Source organism: Gorilla gorilla, chromosome 4 (assembly GCF_029281585.2).
Source record: "Gorilla gorilla gorilla isolate KB3781 chromosome 4, NHGRI_mGorGor1-v2.1_pri, whole genome shotgun sequence".
Taxonomy (NCBI): domain Eukaryota; kingdom Metazoa; phylum Chordata; class Mammalia; order Primates; family Hominidae; genus Gorilla; species Gorilla gorilla.
In genome coordinates, this window is record NC_073228.2 from 62,591,989 (window position 1) to 62,618,928 (window position 26,940).

General features: G+C 38.6%; 1 protein-coding gene across 6 annotated transcripts in view; it reads right to left on the minus strand.

The window, feature by feature from the left end:
* The window catches only part of GOSR1 (golgi SNAP receptor complex member 1), a 50,907-nt gene extending 32,271 nt beyond the window's left edge, over positions 1–18,636 (minus strand). Inside the window, exons 1-6 of one of the 6 annotated variants that reach the window (XM_019028356.3) lie at positions 18,482–18,636; positions 14,689–14,803; positions 11,644–11,731; positions 11,198–11,305; positions 5,608–5,699; positions 3,057–3,131 (exon numbers count right to left, since the gene is read on the minus strand). In XM_019028356.3, coding sequence (XP_018883901.3) covers positions 3,057–3,131; positions 5,608–5,699; positions 11,198–11,305; positions 11,644–11,731; positions 14,689–14,803; positions 18,482–18,512 — 509 coding nt within the window. In that variant the 5' untranslated portion in view covers positions 18,513–18,636. Of the gene's footprint in view, positions 1–3,056; positions 3,132–5,607; positions 5,700–11,197; positions 11,306–11,643; positions 11,732–14,682; positions 14,804–17,952 lie in introns of all 6 variants that reach the window. The other 5 variants (XM_004041984.4, XM_019028357.3, XM_019028353.3 and 2 more) reach the window with 5 other exon arrangements.
* Between the last annotated feature and the right edge of the window lie 8,304 nt (positions 18,637–26,940).

Below are 26,940 nucleotides of genomic sequence, written 5' to 3' on the forward strand. Positions count from 1 at the left end.
TTGCCAGGGTACAGCAGGAAGACAGGGGCACAGGAAAGGCCCAATGTTGGGAGTATTTCAGTTAATCTCCTATGAGATCCAGGCTGGCTAAGGTAGCAAGGTAGGTTATAAGAAGAAAAATACAGACAAACTCATGAGACTGCAGAGGCTTGGAAGGAGAAAATGTGTTGGCTGACAGTGAGACGCAGAAGATTGCTAAGGTGACAACACCTGTAGATGAGAAGATGGCAGTCCCAGCCTGGGTAAAAGGTGACTGATCTACACCTGGTGATGACCACTGGCATTAAAGGAATCCAGAAGAGATGAGGCTTTTTCTGCTTGTGTAAGTTATCTCCTTATTCAAGTTTATCTTCACCACTGAAAACCTCTGAAAGTTGTCAACTTCATTAAGGTAAATACAGAAGACGTATTTTATTCAAAATGACAAAATGCTTCTAGAGAAAAAGCATCATATGCCTGGTAAAGTAATGAATGTATGATTCTGGATAAATTATGGCATTTCAATGTTTGAGGTAATATAGTCTGTCTGTCTCTACTCCTTAATTCTGCATCTATAAAGACAGCAAGAATATAATCAGCCACATGTCTTTTTTTTTTTTTTTTTTTTGAGCCGGAGTCTCACTCTGTCACACAGGCTGAAGTGCAGTAGCGCGATCTTGGCTCACTGCAACCTCCGCCTCCCGGGTTCAAGCAATTCTCCTGCCTCAGCCTCCCAAGTAGTTGGGATTACAGGTGCCCACCACCATACCCGGCTAATTTTTGTATTTTTAGTAGAGATGGGTTTTCACCATGTTGGCCAGAAAAAGCCATACATCTTGTATAAAATAAATACAAAGAGAGAAACAATGGGTGACAGAGTGAGACCCTCAAGTCAAAAACAAAAAAAGTCTGGGCACATTGCCTCACGCCTGTAATCCCAGCACTTTCAGAGGCTGAGGTGGGTGGATCTCTTGAAGTTAGGAGTTCAAGACCAGCCTGGCCAACATAGTGAAACCCCATCTCTACTAAAAATACAAAAGTTAGCTGGGTGTAGTGGCAGGTGCCTGTAGTCCCAGCTACCTAGGAGGCTGAGGCAGGAGAACCGCTGGAACCCAGGAGGCAGAGGGCACAGTGAGCTGAGATCACACTGCAACACTCCAGCCTGGGCAACAGAGTGAGACTCTGTCTTAAAGAAAAAAGAAAGAAAAGATTATAAAGGCAGAAATTTTTGGGGTGGGGAGAAGAACTATACAAAATTAACTAGATACTTTTTCAAGAAGAAAAATATCAGGGAGTACTGAAAAAGAACAATTACATAAAGAAAGATAAATTATCTAAATAGCAACTAAAAACCCTATGAGAATGTATCAACAGTCCAGCAAAAAACAAGTAGTTACAAGCTTGACACTAATTCAAAGTCAGTATTTTCTTCTGACTGACAGACTCAGGGAAAGAGAAGCCAAAAACGAAAGTTACTTTATCCACCATATAGCAAAAGAAATTTGTCATCCATAACATAAATTGCTAAAACCTAACAGCATTTATTTTTAGATAAAAAGAGTATTAAGGAGAGCTGGTAAAAACAATTCATTACAAAGTTGTGTGTGTGTGTGTGTGTGTGTGTGTGTTTAAGTCTGGCATTCATTTACAAAAACTGATTTACTCTTTTTCCAGGCAAAAATATGTGCTTTTGGAGCAAGTAAAAAATTACATTAACATTAAAAAACAATATTTATGAAGAAGCAAAAGCTTAAACATAGTTCTAGCCATAAAAGGTCTGACCCTACTGCAAAATATCAAACTTGGAAATTTGCCAATATTATAGAAAAACTTTGCAAATGAGTGTGTTCTTTAATCCTGCGATTCTGATTTAGGAATTTAGAATGAGGCAATCATGACGGATACACACAAAGGCTTTACTGTGTATAATAGTAAAAACAGAACATAACCCAAAAGGCCAACATTAGGGAAACGGTTACATAATTTATGGTTTATCTTTATTATGGGATATATGCACCATTTATTTTAAAAAAACAAAAAATCAAATTATATGGGAAAAAGCTTGCAATCTACTGAAGAGTAAAAAATGTTACAGAATTTGTAGTAATGTGTCATTTCAATTTTCTTTTTGTGTTGTTGAACTATCCATACTTTCTAAAATGAGCACTATGAAAGGCATTTATAGCTTTTGTTATTTAAAGTTATTTCAAAAAAATCTTGCCACTTCTTCCTCAAAGCACTTGGCAAATGAAATACAAAAACACTGAAAAACTAAAGTTTTTCACATTATTTTGTAAACATATTTTACTGATAATTTTAATGTTATTTTATTACCTAGCAAGTATTTGTAATTACAAAAAAAAAAATTGATTTAAGAGAAGTGTTTAGAAGCTCGTGTTATCATACTGAGGGCAATGACTAAGCCCATCTTTTCAGTCTCTACGACTCATCTAATTCATCAGGAGCTCTTATTCCATTCAGTTTCATCCTGTCTCAGTCTCTCTCTGTAGAGAATTAGCACATGCACTGGCCGGGTGTGGTGGTGGCTCACGCCTGTAATCCCAGCAATTTGGGAGGCCAAGGTGGGTGGATCACGAGGTCAGGAGATGGAGACCATCCTGGCTGCATGGTGAAACTCCATCTTTACCAAAAATACAAAAAAATTAGCCAGGCATGGTGGCACACGCCTGTAGTCCCAGCTACTTGGGAGGCTGAGGCAGGAGAATCGCTTGAACCCGGGAGGCAAGAGGCTGCAGTGAGCTGAGATTGAGTCACTGCACTCCAGCCTGGGTGACAGAGCGAGACTCCATCTCAAAAAAAAAAAAAAAAAAACAAAAAAAAAAACCATATTAAGGTAACAATTAAGTGATGTGAAATATTCAACAGCATAGGATCTTTCCTAATTATGGTTGGAACAGTTGCAATTCCTTTTCTATTGAAAAGAGTCATTAGGAGAATAAAATTAATTAGCATGGACAAGGCACTCAGTATAATAAACATCATAAAATGTTGGTTACATAAGTAAATGAATTAATAAACGTGGAACACCACATAATGCACATACATTCAATACCTACTTTCGAAGGTGGTCATGTTCTTTCAAAAATAGCTCAGTTCTTCTGTTGTTTACTCCAGACCCACTTTTATATGACCTGGGACAAAAGAGAAAATTTAAAAATATTTTTGGCAGAGAATACAAAATCAGATTAAGTGACTGACCCTAGTGATCTTGAAAGTAGAAAAACTGAGCCTCTCCAGAGTTTTGAATGAACAATGAAAGTACATAATCCTTTGCATTTCCCTCTGAAAAATGTTATCTATTTTAAGTAGATAAATATTAATGCCTCTGCATCTCTAATTTAGGCCCAACAGTTTACTGTTTTTCACCAAAATAACTCAACATTCTGAAACAAACAACCAAAACAATCTTACTTTTCCTTTACCTCCTATCTCTGATATCTTCATTTTTCTCCAAGTAGAAGTAAAACTTAGGACTGATTTAGTACGTAGCACACAGGGTGGGAAAGCTGTTGAAATGAAATGTTTTCTTTCACAATAATATATGCGGTCCACCAACTGAAGCCTAAGGAACACTGAAATCAAGCTAAAGATTTGCTCATTTTGGCACACTTAAGGATAACCATTTTGGTCTTCAGTGAATTGAAGTTGACAAAAAAATTACTCTTATCACAACTATCAAAAATTTAATTTTTCTGTTTTCCACTAATAAAGTATCAGGAACAATTTTTTTTTTTTTGGAGACAGAGTCTTACTTTGTTACCCAGACTGGCATGCAGTGGCACAATGTTGGCTCACTGCAGCCAACATGCTGTTAAAACTGAAATACTGGCTGAAAGGCAGTGCTACAGGAGAAACCACCACTGAGGAAAGCAGAATAATATAACCAAGAACGCATTGGACTCAGGAGACTGATGACTTGGATTTAAATCTATACTGAATCATTTCATAGCCACTTCACCTCAGACAAGTGTCTCAATACCTAGTTTTGTAAAATGAGACTGATCATTTCTATCTTAACCAAAAGATTGCTATGAGGCCAACAAATACAATACATTAAAAAATACTGTGTAAACTACTACATATACTTTCCTCTAGCACCTAGATTCTAAACTCCTACAGGGCCACATTGGTCTTTTCCTTTCTTTTTTTTTTTTAGACAGAGTCTTGCTCTGTCACCCAGGCTAGAGTGCAGTGGCACGATCACAGCTCACTGCAACCTCCACATCCCAGGTTAAACCAATTCTCCTGCCTCAGCCTCCCGAGTGGCTGGGATTACAGATGCCTACAACTACGCCCAGCTAATTTTTTTATTTTTAGTAGAGACGGGGTTTCACCATGTTGGCCAGGCTGGTCTTGAACTCCAGGCCCCAAGTGATCCGCCTGCCTCAGCCTCCCAAAGTGCTGGGATTACAGGCGTGAGCCACCACGCCTGGCCGGTCTTTTCATTTCTACCTTCTGCTGTGACTGACTCAGAGTTGATACTCAGGAGACAGTTTAATGAATAGATGAACATATCTTTTATGGCCATTTTTCAAAAAGCAAGTTATTACAATGGGTTGCATTCTAGTGATTCCCACAAATTATGGGGGGGCTCAGTGTCTATACATTAAAGACCATCCCCTATATGGGTTCCCAATGCATTCCTCAAAACATATATATAAATGGACTACATGGAAATTAAACAAAAGACTTAAATGTCCTGAAGGACTAAAAATATTACAACAATCTTACTGTTGAAACTGTTACTGTTACAATAAAATAAAGGATCTCTAGGAAAGTGTTTTCGAGAGTACACATAATATACAGTTTACCATAAATGTGTATCATACTTTATAAAATGTATCACATAATTTATCACATTTATCACAAAAGAGACGATGACAGGTATCATTAGATGGCTCCAAATTGGAACGTCTTCAGCTTCAATGAGACGCCCATGGGACTTAACTTTGTCAGTAGTGTTTAGTTGTTAAAAAAATTTCCAAAAATGCATATGAAATGCTAGAATAGATCATTAAAGGTGAGGTGAAGGGACAGAAGAAAAAACCAAATATTTAAAATTATAGATTGAGATCAGTATGAGAATGTTGGGAGTCTTTAAATAATTTAACATAAGGCTATGAGTGAGTTTGTACATATTACTGTTTGTAAAATATGTAACTGTTGGGACAAGGGACAGGGCCAGGGGATAGGTGATAATCAGGAAGAGAAACATGGGGAGCTTCAGTTACTGATAATGTTACAATTAAAGAATTTTTTTTTCTTTGACACATCTGCAGAGGATCATAAAAGTAACATTATAATTCTTAGGGTGGGAGGTAAGAGATCAGAGAACCATGAAGAACCACCTAAGCTGGACTTTGAATTAAGACAGGAAAGTCAAGGTTTGCAGGAGCCAATGATAAAGTAAGAGAAAGCATGAGATAAAAATGGAAAAGTAAATTAGGATGACATTGTAGCAGCAATGTTAAAAAGACAGTGAAATGGGAATTGGAAACCCTAAAACCTCAACCACGGTTCTGCCACTCAATTTGCAATTAACCGTGAACATATCCTAAAGCCAAATCTGAATGAATATTCTACAAAATAATATAAAAGGTAACTTACTCAATATCTTTTCGTACTGATCCCATGAGATTCTCCCTTTCCCGTATTGCCATAAAGTTTGCTTTGGTTTTATGGAATTCATGTGTATAATCCTGTAATAAATCAACATCCAGTCTCAACAGAAGCTAATTATGGATTTTCATCTCACTGAACCAGTTATGTATCATCATCACACTGTAAATTTGTCAAGAAAACTGCTATTTAAGAAATCAAATTAACCAAAGGTAAAAATAACTTTAAAATTACTTTCCTGAAGAGTGACCAACTTCTTTCAAGTGAAAATAATTCAGTGCTAAGGAAACAGTGCCATTAAATCACTATCCTTTGTACCTCCTAGTACTTTGTCTTACGAGGCAGAATTAAGAAGAAAAAAATTCTGAGATAAAATAACTTCAAATAGTCTAGGAGAAAACTTGAGAGGCTCTTTTTACTTAGTAGTATACTTAATAGAGCTTATTTTCAAATTTCATCATTTTGGAGCTCTCACAAAAAATTTAATTTCTAAACAAAAAAGAACAGAATCAAGAGAATTATAAGGAACAAAATAATCTTTAAACATTTTCTACTATTTTTGTACCACTGTTAAAAGTATTTCATTACTTTTCATAAATTCAGAGATGTAGATAAAGAAGAAAATCAAAATCTTGTCTCCCACAGAGTCCCTGTTGACCTTTTAAAAAACAAAAGTAACACATAAACATGGAGGAGAATATTAAAAGAGCACCAAAAGAAATAAAGGTGAAACAAAGGAAAACAAAACATTCTGCTCCATACCTTATAACTGTTACCATCATTTTGTATTTTCTTCCAGGAAATTATTATTTTCTTTTTTTTTTGGAGACAAGAGTCTTGCTCTGTCGCTCAGGCTGGAGTACAGTGGTGCCATCTCAGCTCACTGCAAACTCCACTTCCTGAGTTCAAGCGATTCTAGTGCCTCGGCCTCCCTAGTACTGGGACTATAGGAGCGTGCCACTACATCCAGCTAATTTTTGTATTTTTAGTAGAGATGGAGTTTCACCATGTTGGCCAGGCTGGTCTTGAACTCCTGACCTCAACAGTTCCACCCACACTGGCCTCCCAAAATGCTGGGATTACAGGCGTGAGCCACTGCACCTGGCCAGGAAATATGCTTTTACATATACAAGCTTATCTATTATTTCTTTCACTTTGCCAAGTAAGTCATAATATACATTCTGATGTACACCTTGCTTTTTGTACTTCATAAAGTATCAAGCAATCTTTCCATATTAGGAAAAAGAAATCTACATCATTCTTTTTAATAGCTGCATAGAATATTATCTTATGACTATCACAATTTAATAAATTCCCTACTGATAAACACATTAGTTGTTTTCATTTTGTTTGCTATTAAAAATACTGCAAGACTAGGCAGGGTGGCTCATGCCTGTAATCCCAGCACTTTGGGAGGCTGAGGTGGGCGGATCACTAGAGGTCAGGAGTTCGAGACCAGCCTGGCCAACATGGCGAAACCCCGTCTCTACTAAAAACACAAAACTTAGCCAGTGTGGTGGAACGCACCTGTAGTCCCAGCTACTTTGCTCAGGAGGCTGAGGCAGGAGAATCACTTGAACTTGGGAGGCAGAGGTTACAGTGAGTTGAGATCATACCACAGCACTCCAGCCTAGGCAACAGAGCGAGACTGTTTCAAAAAAAAAAAAAAATACTGCCAATAAACATTCTTACATATATTTTTTTAACTGAACTCTTTTATTTTAAAAAAACTATATTTAGGCTGGGCGCAGTGGCTCACGCCTGTAATCCCAACACTTTGGGAGGCCAAGGCGGGTGGATCATGAGGTCAGGAGATCGAGACCATCCTGGCTAACACGGTGAAACCCATCTCTACTAAAAATACAAAAAAATAGCCGGGCATGGTGGCGAGCGCCTGTAGTCCCAGCTACTCGGGAGGGTGAGGCAGGAGAATGGTGTGAACCCGGGAGGCAGAGGTTGCAGTGAGCCAAGACTGCGCCACTGCACTCCAGCCTGGGTGACAGAGTGAGACTCTGTCTCAAAAAAAAAAAAAAAAGTATATTTAAAGAGTAAATGTCTATTAAGTTCAACAGAGCTTAAAAAAAAAAAAAGGAGTAAATGCCTAGCAATAGAATAATTGGATCAGGGCTGGGCACGGTGGCTCATGCCTGTAATCCCAGCACTTTGGGAGGCCGAGGTGGGTGGATCATGACATCAGGAGTTCAAGACCAGCTTGATCAATATGATGAAACCCCATCTCTACTAAAAATACAAAAATTAGCTGGGCGTGGTGGCGCACGCCTGTAGTTCCTGCTACTCGGGAGGCCGAGGCAGAAGAATCGCTTGAACCCAGGAGGTGGAGGCTGCAGTGAGCCGAGATCGCACCATTGCACTCCAATACTCCAGCCTGGACAACAGAGCGAGACTCCGTCTCAAAAAAAAAAAAAAAAAAAAAAAGAATAACTGGATCAAAGAATCTTACATTCATTTAAATTCTGGTAGTGCTAAACTGCCTTCTATAAACATTACATCAATTTATGTTCCCACCAGCAATATATGAGTGCCCTTTTTTAATTTTTACTCTTGCCAATAATGGGTTATAAATGTTTCAACATTTGCTAATCTGATGTGAAAAATCACCTCTTTTAGATTTCTGTATTTTTATTTGGAAATACTGCTGAAAATGTTTTTATAGTTTTGGCCATTCATTTTTTTGTAAGCAATTTTATATCCTTTGTCCATTTTCCTACTGTCTTTTTCTTATTTCTATTACATCTCTGTGTAGTAAGCAAATTAGCCATTCGTTATGGTTTCCAGTATCAAGTCTTATTTAGAAAGTCCTTTCTGCTCAAAAGTTTACAAATTTCACCTCTGCTTTATGGTTTCTTTTTCTATACTTCTTGGATCCATTTGGAATTTGTTCTGGATGTGAGGATTGAGATAGAATTGTTTTTTTAAAATCTCTGAATAATTAGGCAATGGTTATAGTTCCATTTATTTTATAATTTCTCTTTGCCCCACTGATTTTTAAACATCTTTATCAGAAACTAAAAATTTCCAAACATAATTGGGTCTACATATAAACTCTGTTTAATTGTTTTTATTTATTTATTTTTTTCTCTAGTATCAAACTGTCTTAACTATTCCAGCTTTTTAACAGGTTTTAAGATCTGGTAGAACTAGGAACCAACCCTCTACCACTTATCTTCATTTTCGGGTTGTTTTTCTTGGTTGTTCTTGTATGTCCATGATTCCAAATGAACTTTGGTGTCATTATGTCATTTGTTTTTAATTAAACAAACAACAATACAACCCTGCTGTTTCCACTGGGATGTCATGCAATTTAGACGAAAGTCTTCCTATCCAAAAACAGAATGATTCTTTCCTTTACTTAAATCTTGTTCTATGTCCCTCAGTAGAATTCTGCACATACAAGTCCTACACATTTCTTATTTAATTCATATATAAATGCTTTATAGTTTCTTCCATTATATTTTCTAACAGGTTATCATTTATTTCCTATCATAATAGGAAAACTATTTGCTTTTATGTATTCATTTTGTGATCTACCATCTTACTGAATTTAATTGTTTCTAACTTTTTATCAGGTAATTTTCTTGCGTGTACTAGACATATAATTTTATCCTGCTACCTCACAGAAATGTTGCCTCTTCCTTTCCAATATTTACATCTTTTTTTTTTTTTTTTTTTGAGACAGTCACTCTGTTGCCCAGGCTGGAGTGCAGTGGCGCAATCTCGGCTCACTGCAACCTCCACCTCCCAGGTTCAAGGGTTCAAGCTATTCTCCTGCCTCAGCCTCCCAAGTAGCTGGGATAACAGGCACCCACCACCACGCCCTGCTAATTTTTGTATTTTTAGTAGAGAAGGGGTTTCACCCTGCTGGCCAGGCTGGTCTCCAACTCCTGACCTCAAATGATCCGCCCACCTCAGACCTCCAAAGTGCTTGGATAAGAGGTGTGAGCCACCATGCCCAGCATACATTTCATTTCTTTTTACTGTCTAATTGCACCATCAAGAACTTAAAAACAACGTTATACATTTGTAGCGATCATGGGTATCCTTGTCTTGTTTCATACAATGGGAATGTTTTTATTGCTTTCTCTTTAAACACAATGCTAGCTTTTAACCTGATAATACATTTTTGTATTAAAGTATCTTTCTATTCCTACTTTTTTTTTTTTTTTAAGATGGAGTCTCAGTCTTGTAGCCTAGGCTGGAGTGCAGTGGTGCAATCTCAGCTCACTGCAACCTCCGCCTCCTGGGTTCAAGCTTCTCCTGCCTCAGCCACACAAGGAGCTGGGATTACAGGCGCCCACCACTATGCCCAGCTTATTTTTATACTTTTAGGAGAGACAGGGTTTCGCCATGTTGGCCAGGCTGGTCTCCAACTCCTGACCTCAGGTCATCCACCTGCCTCGGCCTCCCAAAGTGCTGGGATTACAGTCGCCCACCACTATGCCCAGCTTATTTTTATACTTTTAGGAGAGACAGGGTTTCGCCATGTTGGCCAGGCTGGTCTCCAACTCCTGACCTCAGGTGATCCACCTGCCTCGGCCTCCCAAAGTGCTGGGATTACAGGCATGAGCCACTGCGCCCGGCCATCTACTCCTACTTTTAAAAACAGTTTTTAAAATTAGAAATAGTTGCTGACTTTTCTCAATATTAAAAATATTTGTGGCTGGGTACAGCAGCTCATGCCTATAATTCTAGCACTTTGGAAGGCTGAGGGGGTGGACTGCCCATACACAGGAGTTAAGAGAACAGCCTGGGCAACATAGCAAAAACCTGTGAACACAGGAGTTAAGAGACCAGCCTGGGCAATATAGCAAAACCTCGTGAACACAGGAGTTAGAGACCAGCCTGGGCAACATGGCAAGGACCTGTCTCTGCAAAAGCTTTTAAAAAATTAGCCAGGCGTGGTGGCACGTGCTTGTGGTCCCAGATGCTCAGGACGCTGAGGTAGGAGGCTTGTTTGAGCTTGGGAGGTTGAGGCTGCAGTGAGCTGTGATTGTGCTACTGCACTCCAGCCTGAGTAACAGAGAAACCCTATCTCAAAAAAAAAAAAAAAAAAAAAAAATTGCCTTCCTATTTGTACTACCATATTTTTAACATATCCTCCATTTAAATCTTTAAAAGTTTATTTAGTTTTATTGGTGCATACACATTTACTGTTTTCTTAAACAATATACTAAGTATAGTAAATCATTCCCCCTCCATATTATCTTCAAAGCCAGCTGAAAGTACACGCTTACCCACCATGTTATTGTCTATACATGACCATTGGCTATTTCACTGTTACAGCTAGCTAGCTAGGTCTCCCATAGTGGAAGTATATGTACCCAGTAATGAATATTACTCAACTTCGCCAGGAAATAGCAAGAGCTATTAGATATTTTCAGAATTTTATAATAGTGACCAAAAAAAAAGTAAAACAAGTCCCTATAGCATGGCATTTATTTTCTCAGATTTTTCTCTTTGTCGTTTTAAATATATGTGCACATATCCAATGCAGGGATTAAAAAAAAAAAAAAACCCAAACTCCTGTGATAATGAAAACATCTCGAGCCCAATATATTACCTGCAATATGTCTCTATGCCGCTGTAATGTATGCATCAGGGCTGCATTCAAGGAGGGGACACCTGCACTGTTGGTATATTCTGCCATTTTATCATTTACCCCTGTAAGCTAGAAATAAAGAAAAAAAAACAATCAAAATATTTTACTAAGCACTATAAACAGCTAAAAGCAAATTATTTGCCTATATGCCCTTTTGGTTGACAGCCAAACAAAACAAACAAGAGAGCAAGTAAGAATTCAGCATTCCCCCACATAATCCATAAAGACCAAAATAACATCATATCACCTGAGAATGGCTGTCATCAAAATTCAAGTGGTGTGGGGAGGTACACATATTGAATGGAACGGATAATTTCAATAAACATGTCTGTCTCAATATAATCCAGGATCCTACCTAACAAGTATACAGTTATTTGCAAAGTAGCCATTTAACAGAAAGCACTTACCCTTGCCAAAAGTTGTTCAATCTCAATCGCCATTGTCTCAAACATTCTGTCTTGGCTTGATCCATTTAAAAGGGGTGTTGTATCAGAACTAAAAAGAAGTTCAGTTAAAGAGGATCCATTACTCAAATGCAGTCCTTTAAAACATACTTAAAATAATAAGGTAATTAATAGGAGCCATAAAATGAATTATGGATTATGTTATATAGGGTCTGTGAGAAACGATCTTTTACATTGTTACCCCAAAGGAATTATGGTTCCTTCAACCTCAACATTACGTTCTCTCTTCTTTCCTTGACTCTTACCAAGAGGAAATAAGATTGAGGTTTAAATGATCCACAGATTGGATAACTAGCTAATGAATACTCAGGAACTGGCTTTAAATCCAATATATACAGCCATGTCCTGCATGCTTTGGTACTAATCTTCTCCATTTTCACTTACAGTATGCAATCATCCTTTTGTTTTGTAGAATTGTGTTAAATTGCCTTTTCAAATCTGAATAGTCAAAAATCTATCTTTTTACAAGTGAAACTTATGTTTGACAGATTCAAATTCTAAACCCACCTGTCCTCAGTGTTTCTTTTGCCTTTTCCAAAACACCACTAACCTTCATCAGGTTAGGTATGTATTAGCATCTGATGAGCAGCTCAGTACAGATCAGTTATACTGGACACAGATAAATGCCCAGGCAATGACTGTGCTCTCCAATCTTACTGAAGACTTTGTGCTACCCTGTGACCAGTGCCTGGGTGTGGCAAATGAAAAATATTAAAATAAATGCTCTGTAGACTACTAATATAAATCCTCCTCTACCAGATATATGAAAAAGAACAATATGCCAATAGAATTAAAGCTTCATGAAGGGAGGAAAAAACTGCTCTGTCTTATTCATAGATATATGCCTAGCACCTAGTATACAGCCTGGCACATAGTAGATGCTCATTAAACGTCTGTTGAATAAATGAATGAACACGAGAGCAATCTCTACTACTGGTTATTCTATACTCATTGTATTCATATATTCATCAGGACAGTGTAAGAGTAAAGGGAAATGGCCAAAAACTAATTCTTCACAATACTGGGATTCAGTTAAATTTAATTCATCTTATAGGTGGGTAATGATTCATAGACCTTGAAGTTCTCAAAATACAGAAAGTTAAAAAAAAAAAAGAAAGAAAGATGCCTGGAATAAATAATATTCTAGTTATTGCTTAGTTGACTCATGGTGACATGCTTCCAACCTGGGCATCAAACAAGACACTTTAGAATAGACATCAAATCCTGATCCTCATGGCCTTAGGTTTTTATTTAGAAGGGGAGTTAGGCTGAAGTAATTCTACAAAGCCAGTTTCAGTTTGTGGTAGAATTTCTTGGGAAATGTTTTCAAGATAGTTTTTCCTTTAGAGGAATAACAAAAGTATTAGTTCATGAAGCACACAGAACATAGAAAATGCATAGAAAGAACATTTTTCATTCTCTTTACTTGCTAAATAAAGCCAAGCCCAAAGCAATGCAATCTATTTGATGTGTTAGTAATTTATTTTTAGATCCTAGAGTCAATGTTGGCCTTGCTGCCTTTACAACCAAGGAGTCCTTATGAAAAAGAAATAGTACTTTGGCTATAGTGTTGAAATTAGCTTTTTGTTCAAATGTATACACTATAGTAGGGTTTAGAGTGTGGGCTCTGGAGATAGACCTAGATTCAAATCCAAGCTCAGATTTCATTGTTTTTATTAGCTGACAAATATCCTACTCACTTCTAATCTTTGAAAAAGTATGTAAAATAAGTGTGGATTAACAACAACTCTGCTACCAGCAATTTCACCGCTAGGTATATAGAAACATTCTGCGTAAAAATGTTCCCAGCAGCATTTATAGAAAGCTCTTACCTAACATATAATGAACACTCTTATGTCAGCTATCAAAATTATTATTATTAATTAGCAAAAATTAGAAACAATGGCCATCATCAAATGGTTAAACTGTGATACAGTCATAAAATACTACATATGAATTACAAATGAATATACCAGAGTTAAATGAATCCATAGCTGAATCTCAAAAATGTTAAAGAAAAAGTTGTAGAATAACTATATTATATATATACTATATAACATAATAGAATACTATGAATTGCTCAGGAATATAAACATGCAGTAAGAATATATGTTGATTATGGGGTGGGAGAAAGTGGGGTGCCATAAGGGGCTTCAGTGGAATGAGTAATTATCATTTTTTAAAAATGGGAGATAGGGTCATGGGGGTTCATGATATTATTCTTTGTAACTGTCTTAAATATTGCCTAATTTAAAAAATTTTTTTTATTTCTATTTTTTTTAGAGACCGGGTTTCACCATGTTGCCCATGCTAGCCTTGAACTCCTGGGCTCAAGTGATCCATCCGCCTCAACCTCCTAAAGTCCCGGGATTACACGCGTGATCCACTGTGCCTGGCTACTCCCAACATTTTCTTGAAACAAGTGGATGACTTACAGAGAGCATAAGCTTCAAAGATAAGAATATATTTTCCACACATTTAATATGGTAATACACTAGTTTCTCAAAAAAGTACCAAAATTAAAGATAGCTTTGATAATTAATAACAAGGATACACAGTGCATTAGATACCCTCTAATACAATAAACACCAGAAAAGCAGTATGTATACCTGGCACCTGGGTAGATCCACAGGTCCATTTAGCAATTGAAAAACACAAGAAATACATGCCACACAGGCAAATCAGCCACCTTTTCCCTACACTGGCTGAATTAGACACTTATATTTTTGATACAAACTTATTCTGAAGTTCTAGCAGGTTTCTTCTGACACTGTAACAATCTTTGTCTAAGGATTCCAAATAAATGCTAGTCTCGAGAATTCAGAAGAATTTTAATAAGTCACTAAAAAATAAAACAATGAATGGCAAAACAAAACACCAAAAATTCACCAATAGACCAACTTACAGAAGTTATATATTTTAGTTTATTTTTTAATGCTTTAAAAACACAGTTAAGGCATAGGAGACAGAATCTGGTAGTACCTATACCTGTCGCGTCTTCCATCTCGGGTACTGCTATGACTGTAACTTGTACATAGTTTGCTGAAGGAAACTAGTTTCAGGTCAAGTTCATTTTCCAGCTGTCGAGCCTGTTTCCTGAGATCTTTAACAAAATTATAACAACAAATAATTAGACATAAAAAGTAGACACAAAAATCACAGCACCATTCTAAAGAAAACAAACTATGAAAATGATCATATACTGATCTTGTCACCCCCATAAAGAAAAGTGTTGGCTGGGCACGGTGGCGCTCGCCTGTAATCCCACCACTTTGGGAGGCCAAGGCGGGCGGATCACCTGAGGTCGGGAGTTTGAGACCAGCCTGATCAACATGGAGAAACCCTATCTCTACTAAAAATAGAAAATTAGCCAGGTGTGGTGGCGCACGCCTGTAATCCCAGCTACTCGGAAGGCTGAGGCAGGACAATCGCTTGAATGCAGGAGGCAGAGGTTGCGGTGAGCCAAGATTGCACCATCGTACTCCAGCCTGGGTAACAAGAGCAAAACTATGTCTCAAAAAAAAAAAAAAAAAAAAGGAAAATAAAAGTCTTAAAAGAAGGAAACCAAGGACTTGCCCAGCAAAGCAGATTAGTCACTTATAAACTTCAGAGGGGGCAAGAGGGAAATAGTAATGGTAGATGCAACTTCACAGCTTTACTCCAAAGATGGCTAGAAAACAAATGTTGTTCTATCCTTCCTGAAACTATTTGTATAGCAATAACTAAAATTCTGCAATTCAGAGAAAAACAAGAAGAGAATACAAATCACAAAGGAACTAAAAATATGGTTTATGACCAGCATTATCAACTTACCAGTTAATGTTATAAGAAAGAAGCCATTATTATTTTGAAAGGGATTTTGCTTTTTATGTTCCAAAGCTTTATTAGGCTTATGAACTTCTTTTCATAATAGCAAAATGACTTATCTTTTTTTTTTTTTTTTGAGATGGAGTCTCGTTCTGTCACCCAGGCTGGAGTGCAGTGGCATGACCTTGGCTCACTGCATACTCCACCTCCTGGGTTCAAGCAACTCTCATGCCTCAACTACCTCCCAAGTAGCTGGGACTACAGGCACACACCACCACGCCTGACTAATTTTTGTATTTTTAGTAAAGACGGGGTTTCACCATGTTGGCCAGGGTGGTCTTTAACTCCTGACCTCAAGTGATCCACCCACCTTGGCCTCCCAAAGTGCTAGGATTACAGGTGTGAGCCACCACGCCCAGACCAAAATGACTTCTCAATTGAACATAAAGAAAAAAAGTTACCACAAAAATTGCCTTTTTCTTTCTTTTCTTCTGTTTTTTCTCACAATGTTGCCCAGGCTGCTCTCGAACTCCTAAGCTCCAGTGACCCTCCTGCCTGGGCCTCCCAAAGTGCTAGAATTACAGGCATGAGACATCGCACCTGGCCAAAAACCGCCTTTAAAAAACTTACTGAGGCCAGGCGCAGTGGCTCACGCCTGTAATCCCAGCACTTTGGGAGGCCGAGGCAGGCGGATCACGAGGTCAGGAGATCAAGACCATCCTAGCTAACACAGTGAAACCCTGTCTCTACTAAAAATACAAAAAATTAGCCAGGCGTGGTGGTGGGCGCCTGTAGTCCCAGCTACTCAGGAGGCTGAGGCAGGAGAATGGCGTGAACCTGGAAGGCACTGGAAGGCAGAGCTTGCAATGAGTGGAGATTGAGCCACTGCACTCCAGCCTGGGCGACAGTGCGAGACTCCATCTAAAAAAAAAAAAAAACTTACTGAAAGTAATTTGGAGGGCTAAAACTAACAATAAACAATGTGCTACTAACAAGGTCGAATATGAGTATGATAGAAATAAGTACATAAGTTTTAATAGCAGAAGGAAACAGCCAAGTAGAGAAATTGGTTTAGCAGTCTGGCATCTAAGGGTTGCGTGACAGAAGCCACAGTCTGGACACCCACACACAGATACGAGTATTCTCATTCATGGTGAAGTGAAGGTTAAAATAAAAGGGCAGAAGTACCAGAGGTAATGGTATAAGAATCTCTCTTTCAAAAAGAATACAAAACATTATTTCAATATGCTTTTCAACCAGAAATAGAAAGCGTAGTTAACATAGTGGAGCATATTTGCCCAGAGACCAAATGCCAGTTCGAATCTCGGCACAGCCACTTACTGACTCTATGATTTATCAACAATCTACTTAACCTATGAACTTCAGCTTCTTGTTTTTTAAACCCCTACCTTCAGGGTTTGCTTATGTATTGGTAATCACATGCTTACAGCAGCTGGCACAGAGTAGGTTGTCAGTAATGAGCCGCTGTAATATTACAGCATGCTGCTTCAAAAAACCACAGGCTAATGACTAGTAATAAAGATATCAGTAGCCTCTTCTACATAATTTTAAAATGTTTTCTAGCGGCCGGGCGCGGTGGGTCACACCTGTAATCCCAGCACTTTGGGAGGCAGAGGCGGGCGGATCACGAGGTCAGGAGATCAAGAACATCCTGGCCAACATGGTGAAACCCCGTCTCTACTAAAAATACAAAAATTAGCCAGGCGTGGTGGCATGCACCTGTAGTCCCAGCTACTCAGGAGGCTGAGACAGGAGAATCGCTTGAACGCAGGAGGCGGAGGCTGCAGTGAGCCGAGATCGATAGCGCCACTGCACTCCAGCCTGGGCGACAGAGCGAGTCTCCAAAAAAAAAAAAAAAAGTTTTCTAGCTGGTACACACATTTCAAATGGGCATTGTAATACATGTTTTAAACTATAAGCACGCTTTTCTGTGATTGGAATAATTGTCTTCTCTAGTAGGAAACATAAGTAAAAGCATTTTGAAAGTATGATAGGCAAATCTGGATAAATTTAGAATTGAGTTTCTTAGACCAAGGGGCTGATAGTGACAATATTGTGGTTTCTAGAGGCTTCAGTGTATAGCAATAAAAACAGGTCAAAGGAATTTGGAAAGTAGTTTCTATGCGGCTGTAAAGCAAAGAGACAGTTGGGAGAAAAAGGTGAGCTTTCTCTGCTCTTGTTGATCATCATGATCCAGGAATGAGTTTTATGTAAGCTCACTTTATCCGACTATATTTTCAGGAATTAAACAAATGCATTTGTCAAATCACAAGAAGGTTTTTTTGGTGGGAGAAGTATAGCAAATGTTAACTGCAATTCACACAGGTTCTCTCAACTTTTTCAATAAAACCGATTCTAGACTCTACAGCAGAAGGGTAAGTTATTTTCTCCTCCTTCAAACACCCAGTCCTGGAAGTCCCCAACCTGTAGTTGTCATGGGGACCCAATAAGAGACATTCTGTCTCCTATTCTCTTCATACTTCCTCCGACGGACCGGAATGCAAGTTCCTCCTTCTCTTTTCCCACTCAGTTTTCCAACAGTGACCTCAGCTCCAATGCGCTGACTCCTCCAGTCTCCGGGGCTCTGGATCTTCTCCCTCAACATTCGTTTCCTGTCAGAGTTCGTACCCCAAGCCCCTTCGTCCGAGTTCCATTACTCCCTCAACACAATTCTACCCAGGCGATTGAGAGCCCTCTTCCTCTACATCCCCGCTCTGTCCACTCTGCCCAACCCCTGCCCCACGTCCCGCTCACACGCCCCGGCCAGGCCAGACCCCTGCCCCAGACCGTTCGGTATCCCCAAGGCCCCGGGGATCCCACTTAGGCAAGCCCCGCTGCTCAGCTCGGCCGCTCCGGGGGTCTGGTTCTTTCCTCTGCTGCTTCTCCCAAGATCTGTCCTCACTCAGCCCCTCTCACCCTCGTGGAACGCACCCGGAGGCCTTCTCGCCCTCACCTTCCCAGTAACTGCTGGTCCCTGCCGCCATCTTTGTTGTCCAACGTCAGCCGGGATAAGGGAGCAGAGGCGATGCAGGCCGGAAAGTCACCACTGCGCGTATTTCCGCCCTGAGAGCCAGGGCCGACGGGATGCGAGCCTCCGCGGACACTGCCACCTGCTGATCAATTCGTTATCTTACAGCTTTTAAGTAGCGAGAGATTAAAAAACTTCGGCTTTAGCTCCTGAGTGTCTTTCATTCCCGCTTTCTGCGCCCCAAACCATCATCATCTCCCTCATCTCGGCTTATCCTCTCAGCAGGTGCCTACTTGACTGGGAGGAGAATCATCCTCAGGCAACTCCCTCAATTTCCCTCAGCTTGTCTCTAATTTGTATCTTCAGCCAATTTCTTCCTTTCTCAGACATAGCGACCCTTTCTTCCCAGAGCCATTTCCTTCATCCTACCTCCCCGCCTGTGCTCCATCATCCACGTTCTTTGGCGTATGCGCTCTTCTCCACTGGCTGCTTTCCTTGTCTACAGCAGTTCTAGTCCCAGCCCTCTTTGTCCTTGTCAGCCGCCACATCTAGAAAGAGTGAGCTAACTGCTTCTACATGCTCTCGGCCTGAGCCCTCAACCTGCTAAAATCTGCTGTCCAAACCCACACTTTATAGATACATAAATTATCACAGTCTACCGGTGCTGACTTAATTCTAGTGAAGTGTAGAAACCTTAATTCCTGTAAAGTTCTTTCCCCCACTCATTTATAATATAGTTGTTTTTAAGTATTTCCTCTGCATTCATTGAGGAGAACCACATCAGTGTTACAATATTTGCTTCAAGTGTCAGGCATAAGTTAGAGAATTCAAGAGAAGAGGAAAGCTTACTTGATTTATGCATATTTTACTCTTCTTCGTTCCTAGTGTCCCAAGATTCCTTTTTCTAATCGTTTCCTTTCTGTTTCAAGAATTTCCCTCAGCCATTTTTTTTTAAAGAGTAGATCAGCTGGTGACAAATTCTATTAGTTTTTCTTCATCTGAGAATGTCTTGATTTCCCTTCATTCTTGGGGGATCCGATATTGTTGCCAGATATACAATCTGAAGTTGACAATTTCTTTCTTCAGCACTTGAAAAATGTGCCAATTCCTTCTGGCCTCCATAGTTTCAGATAAGAAATTGACTAAAATTGGAATTGTTTTTCCACTGTAGCTAAAATACATTTTCTCTTTCACTGCTTTCAAGAACTGTTCTTTAGTTTTCAGAAGTTATGATGTGCCTTGGTGTAGATTTCTTTGGATTTATCCTGTTTGGGATATCCTCAGCTTCTTGATTCTGACATTTATGTCTTCTGCCAAATTTGGGGGATTCTCAGCCATTGTTTCTTCCAATACTTTTTCTGTCTCATACCGTTTCTCTTCTTTTTCTGGGAGTCTGATGACGTGAATGCTAGATCTTGTGTTAATGTCCCACATAGCTCTGAAGTTATGCTAATTTTTTTTCAGTCTATTTTCCATCATTCGGATTTGGTACTATCTACTATTCTGTCTTCAGATTTGCTGACAGAAAGTATGTCTTTCCTCTGTTCCCTCCATTCTGCTGTTGAGCCTATTCGTTGAGTTCATGTCAATTATTGCATTTTTCATATCTAAAACTTCTGTTCAGTTCCTCATTATATCTTCTGTTTCTTTGCTGAGACTCGTTTTATCATGTGTTCTAAGTTTGTTTGTAATTGCTCACTAAAGTATTTTTATTAGAGCTCCTTTAAAGTCCTCATCAGATAATTCCAACTTCTGTGTCATCTTGATGTTGGGGTCTGTTGTCTTTTTTTCACTCAAGTCGAAGTTCTCTGGGCTATTGGAATGACAATTTTTATAAATTGTATCCTGATGTTTCAGGTATTTGTTATGAGATTCTGATCTTATTTATGTCTTCTGTTTAAGCAGACTTCCTCTGACACTATGCTGCTAGGGGACATAGGGAAATGCTTGCTACTTCCAGGTGGCAGTGGAAGTTCAGGCTCTCCCTTGGCCTTCACTGATTCCCCAGGGAGGGGGTGCCTTGTTACTGCTCCGCATGTGGTCCCCACTGCCACCATGGCAGGGAGCCTCATTGCTGCTGTGCAATGGACGAGAAGTCCAAGTGGGGGGTGGGTGGAGTGCTTCATTAGAGCCAGGTGAGTGTGGAAGCCTAGCCTCCTCACTCAGCCTTTGATGGCAAGGAGTGAAGATGGGCCTCAGTTTTTTCTGTGGCATTTGTCCAGAGTGGTGAAATTATTGTCCAAAAGTATTCTGTCTTGTTAGGATACCTGTTTCCTCGTCCCTTGTCTGGAGAGAGAAGGCTTTCCATTTTCCTTTGGACTTTTCTTGTCTGCACCCTTTGGCATTTCTAGGTTGCCAGTTTCTCCAGCACACAGTATAGGACATAGGAAACAAAAAGGAAACCCAGGGAACTCACCTTCATGTTCTTTACATTCTGAGGTCCCTAGCTGGTCTGCCTTCTTCTTTCCACCTTTTTGAGTCTTTTAAAAAATATATATATATGATTTTTTTTGTTTGCTGTGCTTAGTGGGAAAAATAGAAAGAAATACAGCTAATCCATTTTGTCCAGAAGTGAAATTGTTTATTTAATTTTTAAATGTTTTAATTATCGGGCTGGATGTAGTGGTTCATGCCTCTAATCCCAGCACTTTGGGAGGCTGAGGTGGTAGGATTGCTTGAGTCCAGGAGTTTGAGGCCAGCCTGGGCAACATAGTAGGACCTCATCTCTACAAAAAATTAAAACATTAGCCAGGCGTGGTGATGCACCCTATAGTCCCAGCTACTCAGGAGGCTGAAGTGGGAGGATTGCTTGAGCCCTGGAGGTCAAGGCTGCAGTGAGCCATCACCACACCACTGCACTCCAGCCTGGGTGACAGAGTAAGACCCTGTCTTAAAAAAAAAAACCTGCTAAAATTCTTCATCTTGTCTTCTACTTTCTTGAATTCATTCATCATCATTCTTTTTTTTTTTTTTTTTTTTTGAGACAGAGTCTTGCTCTGTCACCCAGGCTGGAGTGCAGTGGCACAATCTCGGCTCACTGCAACCTCCACCTCCTGAGTTCAAGGATTCTCCTGCCTCAGCCTCTCAAGTAGCTGGGATTACAGGTGCCTGCCACCACACTGGCGAAGTTTTGTATTTTTAGTAGAGATGGGCTTTCACCATATTAGCCGGGCTGGTCTCGAACTCCTGACCTTGTGATCCTCCCACCTCAGCCTCCCAAAAGTGCTGGGATTACAGGTGTGAGACACTGCACCCGGCTTTTTTTTTTTTTTTTTTTTTTTGAGACGGAGTTTCGCTCTTGTCACCCAGGCTGGAGTGCAATGGCGTGATCTCAGCTCACTGCAACCTCCGCCTCCTGAGTTCAAGTGATTCTCCTGCCTCAGCCTCCCGAGTAGCTGGGATTACAGGCATGCACCACCATGCCCAGCTAATTTTGTATTTTTATTAGAGATGAGGTTTCTCCATGTTGGCCAGACTGGTCTCAAACTCCCAACCTCAGATGATCCGCCCACCTCGGCCTCCCAAAGTGCTAGGATTACAAAGGCGTGAGCCACCGCACCCTGCCCATCATCATTCTTTAAAAATTTCTGATAACTGAGAAATCTGTACTTCCCATAGGATTGTTTCTATTTTTCTTGATCATTCACAATTTAATCTTGTCTTTTGATAATAAGAACTTTTGATTGGATGCTATATATTATAGATACAACTTTGTATTAATCATTTGAGGATCTAGATGATGTTGTCTTTCTCCAGAAAGAATTTACTGCCTCTTCTTGCAGGCAGTTCAGGTAGGGGCAGATCAGCTTAATCCAGTATGGGGTGGAACTAATACCAAGAGGGATTCTGTGTTTGTTAAAATTGGTCTATTTTTGGTTAACCCTTAATTCTAATGTCTAGCCATTCAGGTTTCCTAACTGGAAGACTGTTACCAGTGCCACTTCCTTGACAGGTGCTAACCTCATATTTTTCTCCACCCAGTGATACTGCCTAAAACTTCTGTTTGAGTTCTCTGTCTCTTGCCTGGCCTCCCTTCTGTCACCTATGAATTGAAACATACCTGGAGGTGAAAGTTTTACCATCATGCTCACCTCTCAGCTCTTTTTGTTCCGGGATCTTGATCCCGTAAGTCCTTCTTACATTAGTAGTTCTCCAATCCTTCAAACAGTTTTTTTTTTTAAATAAAATTTAGCTTTTCTAATTGCTCTTGACGAGAAGTCTTTCCATTTCAAGCCAATCCACTCATAGCTGGAAGTGGAACTAAATTTTATTATTTCTAATTTATCTGTAGATTATTTTGTATTTTCCATATATATAAGCATATCATCTGCTAATAATGACAAATTCATCTTATCAATATTCATTCATATATGCTATTTATATTTTCATGTTTCATGGCTGAGATCTGTTCTGATAATAGAGCAAAGCTAAGGTATTAAATACTTTAGTAGGTATTTTTGTTGGCATGTTCGGGGAGGAGTTGTAAGTGCTCTGATTTTGCAGTTCTCATTTGACTAGCAGGACTTGAATTTCCTCCTTTTCTTCTTTTCATCACCTAATTTTCTTTTGCTTCTTTTCATCACCTAATTGTCAAAGGTGCTTCTCCTTTTTTCATTTTTCCCTTCACTAGAAGCTCTTCTTTTCTTTTCTTTTGAAGCTGTGTGTTTCAAAGACTGCGTCATTAAGTCACACCTGCCCCCTTTAAATTGTGCTCACTCTGAAGCCTCTTGCCTCTGGTTTCTGCCCGGATCTGCTTGGACATGTTTTTGAGATTGAGAGTTAGGTGGACCTAGTCTTTCTGGCAGTAGTTTTAGGCCAAGATTAGAACATTACTTTCTTTTTCTGGTGTCCCTCTCCTGACTTCCCTGCAGTTTATCTCCATCTGGCTTCGCTCCACAGAGCCTGTGGGATGCTGCTGGGGTGGGCCTGTGAGAATCCATGTTGCGATCTGCTGATTTTCCTCATCTTACTCAGTTTGAAGTTTCAAAATTCTCTGACTTCAAATTATGCTGAGAGTGTGATTTCTGTATACTTTTTCCTTCGTGTACTTGCATTATTTTGCAATGAAATATCGGGAGACAGGTAGCTAGGCTGCCACTAATGTTTTCAGCAACCGGGAAGTTCGCTTTCATTCTTGAAAGGTATGTTCAATATAGAATTCTATGTTGGAAGTTATTTAATGTTTTCCCCAGCATTTTTAAAGTATAATTTCAATGTACTTTGGCTTCTATTGTTGAGAGTGTCTAATTGCTAATCTCTTTTGTCTTTGTCTTTGTTGATCTGCAATTTCACTGATCTAAGTGTGGATGTTACTTTTTCTTGCTTGGATTGAGTTTCTTTAATCTATGGGTTGTTATCTTTATCAATTTGGGGAAAATTCTCATTTTCTCTTAGTTTCCTATGCTCTTTCTTTTCTTTCTTCTAAAACTGTGGTTATCAAACATGTGGTATTAGTTGTATGCCAAATCCACATTTTAACCCTCTCCTTTGTATTTTCTACCTTTTTGTCTCCATGCTACGTAAGAATTTCTACAGATCTGTCTTCTAGTTAATTACTTCTCTGTGCCCAATCTGCCACTCCAACTATCCATTTTAGTTTCTGTACTTTCATTTCCAGAAGTTCTGCTATTATTTTATAGATCTTTGTGATAGTCTCAGGTTTATCTTTTATTCATTTGAAAACAATAATTATATTTTACAGTGTTCAATAATATAAACATCTGAAACCTGTATAAAAGTTTTTCTGCTCTTCTTTTACTTGTGAAAAATTGTGAGGTCTGCTCCAACTCTAGGAGGGACACACCTTCCACTAGAGATTTCAATTGAACTTGGTCACCTAGAAGCAGAGCCACATGGCTTGACACCTGGAGTACCCAAACTGTGCATGGCTGCCTAGATTCTAGACATCCTATTTCCTATGCCCAGGCCCTCTTTCCAATGTGTTCCATTCATGTTCTGCTAAATAGAAAACTGTGTATAATCCTTCCTCTTTTGTCCTCCCAACACTCACATCTTCCAAATCAAAACCCAGGAGTCAACTCTGTATGATCTCTGCAACTTTTCTATAAATCTAAAATTATTATTTTTAAAAATATAGCAGTCCTGCAATTCAGTCATTACTGTAACTTGCCCAGTCCCTTTCTGTTCCATTCCCTCTCAATAGCATCAATGCTTTTGACTGTAGATCAAAAGCCTGTTTAGTCTTGAAAAACTCTGCTAGGAACCATATGTACATAAATAAATAATAAATAACAATAATAAATACTGGAATAACCTCAAATATTTGAAATTAGCAATCTAGACTTTCTCCATTACTCCTTCACTTTGGCTCAACCTCAATGGCAATCACAGAATATAATCCATGTTATCATAGCAATTTCTATTTAATCTGCACTCTATTTCCTCCGTGTTCCATCTTAAGTTTCTCCACTTGCTGATTTTCCACCTACAGTTTTGACTTGATCACTGCCTCTTCATATTGCTGAATTTGAAATATCCATCTCAGTATACTCCCATTTCCAATTATCATACCTTCAATCTTATCAAGTAATTCTCACCCTTTTTTCCTCAGTCTTCTAGGCTGGCCTCTAAACTTCAACACCTTACTACTCCATATAGGCCATCCTGTCTCATTCGTGCTTACCTTGTCTACATTTGTTTACACAGTAATTAGGGAAGAGGATTATTTGACCTCAACTAAAATGCCAAAGAAATAGCATGTTTACTTTTAATATTCTACTAATGTAGGTGAAAATTGTGATATTAAAGTTAAAATTGGGGCCGGGCGCAGTGGCTCACGCCTGTAAGCCCAGCACTTTGGGAGGCCAAGGTGGGAGGATCACTTCAGGTCAGAAGTTCCAGACCAGCCTGGCCAACATGGCAAAACCCTGTCTCTACTAAAAACACAAAAATTAGCTGGGCGTGATGGCGCATGCCTGTAATTCCAGCTACTTGGGAGGCTGAGGCGGGAGAATTGCGTGAACCCGGGAGCCAGAGGTTGCAGTGAGCCGAGATCTTGCCACTGCACTCCAGCCTGGGAGACAGAGTGAGACTCTGTCTCAAAAAAAAAAAAAAAAAAAAATATATATATATATATATGTATATACATATACATATATATACGTATATACATATACATATATACATATACATATATATATGTATATGCATATACATATATATATATGTATATGCATATACATATATATATATGTATATGCATATACATATATATATATGTATATACATATACATATATATATGTATATACATATACATATATATATGTATATACATATACATATATATACACATATATATATGTATATACATATACATATATATGTATATACATATACATATATATGTATATACATATACATATATATGTATATACATATACATATATATGTATATACATATACATATATATGTATATACATATACATATATATGTATATACATATACATATATGTATATACATATACATATGTATATACATATACATATATATGTATATACATATACATATATATATATATATAGAGAGAGAGAGAGGTAAAATTGGGCTTTATCTACTGATTTTATTGCTTTAAAGTTGTGTGTAATAATTAATGGTGTATTTATCTGAGGTTTGCAATAAATAGCATAGAACCAGTTGGTATTCTAACTATAAGTGACACTAAGACATGAAGACCCACACAATGGCACTTATTCATAATTGAGTAGTATTAGTGTTGACCATCATGTTTAATTTGCTGAGAACAATCAGCTATTATAAATCTGAAAAGCTGAACATAATAACTAGATTACTGTTTATGAAACAAACCAAAAGGGTTCTTGATTCAGGTATGAGAAAACTAAGAAAATTCAGGAAAATATTTCAAACACTGAGAGAAAAAGAACTGTTATCACTATTCACACTTCCTGTAGCAGTTAAGTAAGGCTGTTTTCACTAAAGAAGCATAAATACAACTTAATTTCATTTAAAAACAAATATGAAGCATTTTGGCATAATTAAAACTTTACTGCCATGCTTTAGACAATCTATTGAACCACATAATAAAAAATTTCTTTTTTTTTTTAGTATTTGTGTCTCAGAATTTCTTCTAAATTAAAAAGATCACCTATAAACAGATCTTTATTTATACATTTGATAAAGTAACTTTCTTTCAAAGGCATAAGAAGACATCACATGAAGGAAAATGATGCTGGTTACCATGGGCATTCAATTCCAAGTCAAATATTATGTTGGGACCTTTGCTAACATTATTTCATTTAATTTTCCACTGCAATCCTATCAAGGATTATTCTTTAACCAGTAGAGAAACTGAGGCTCAGAGAATGTCAAGAAACTTGTACAAGGTCACATTGGAAGCAAGTAGCAGAACGAAGAATCAGTCACAGATTGGTCCAACTCCAAAGTCCATGCTCAAACCTCTAT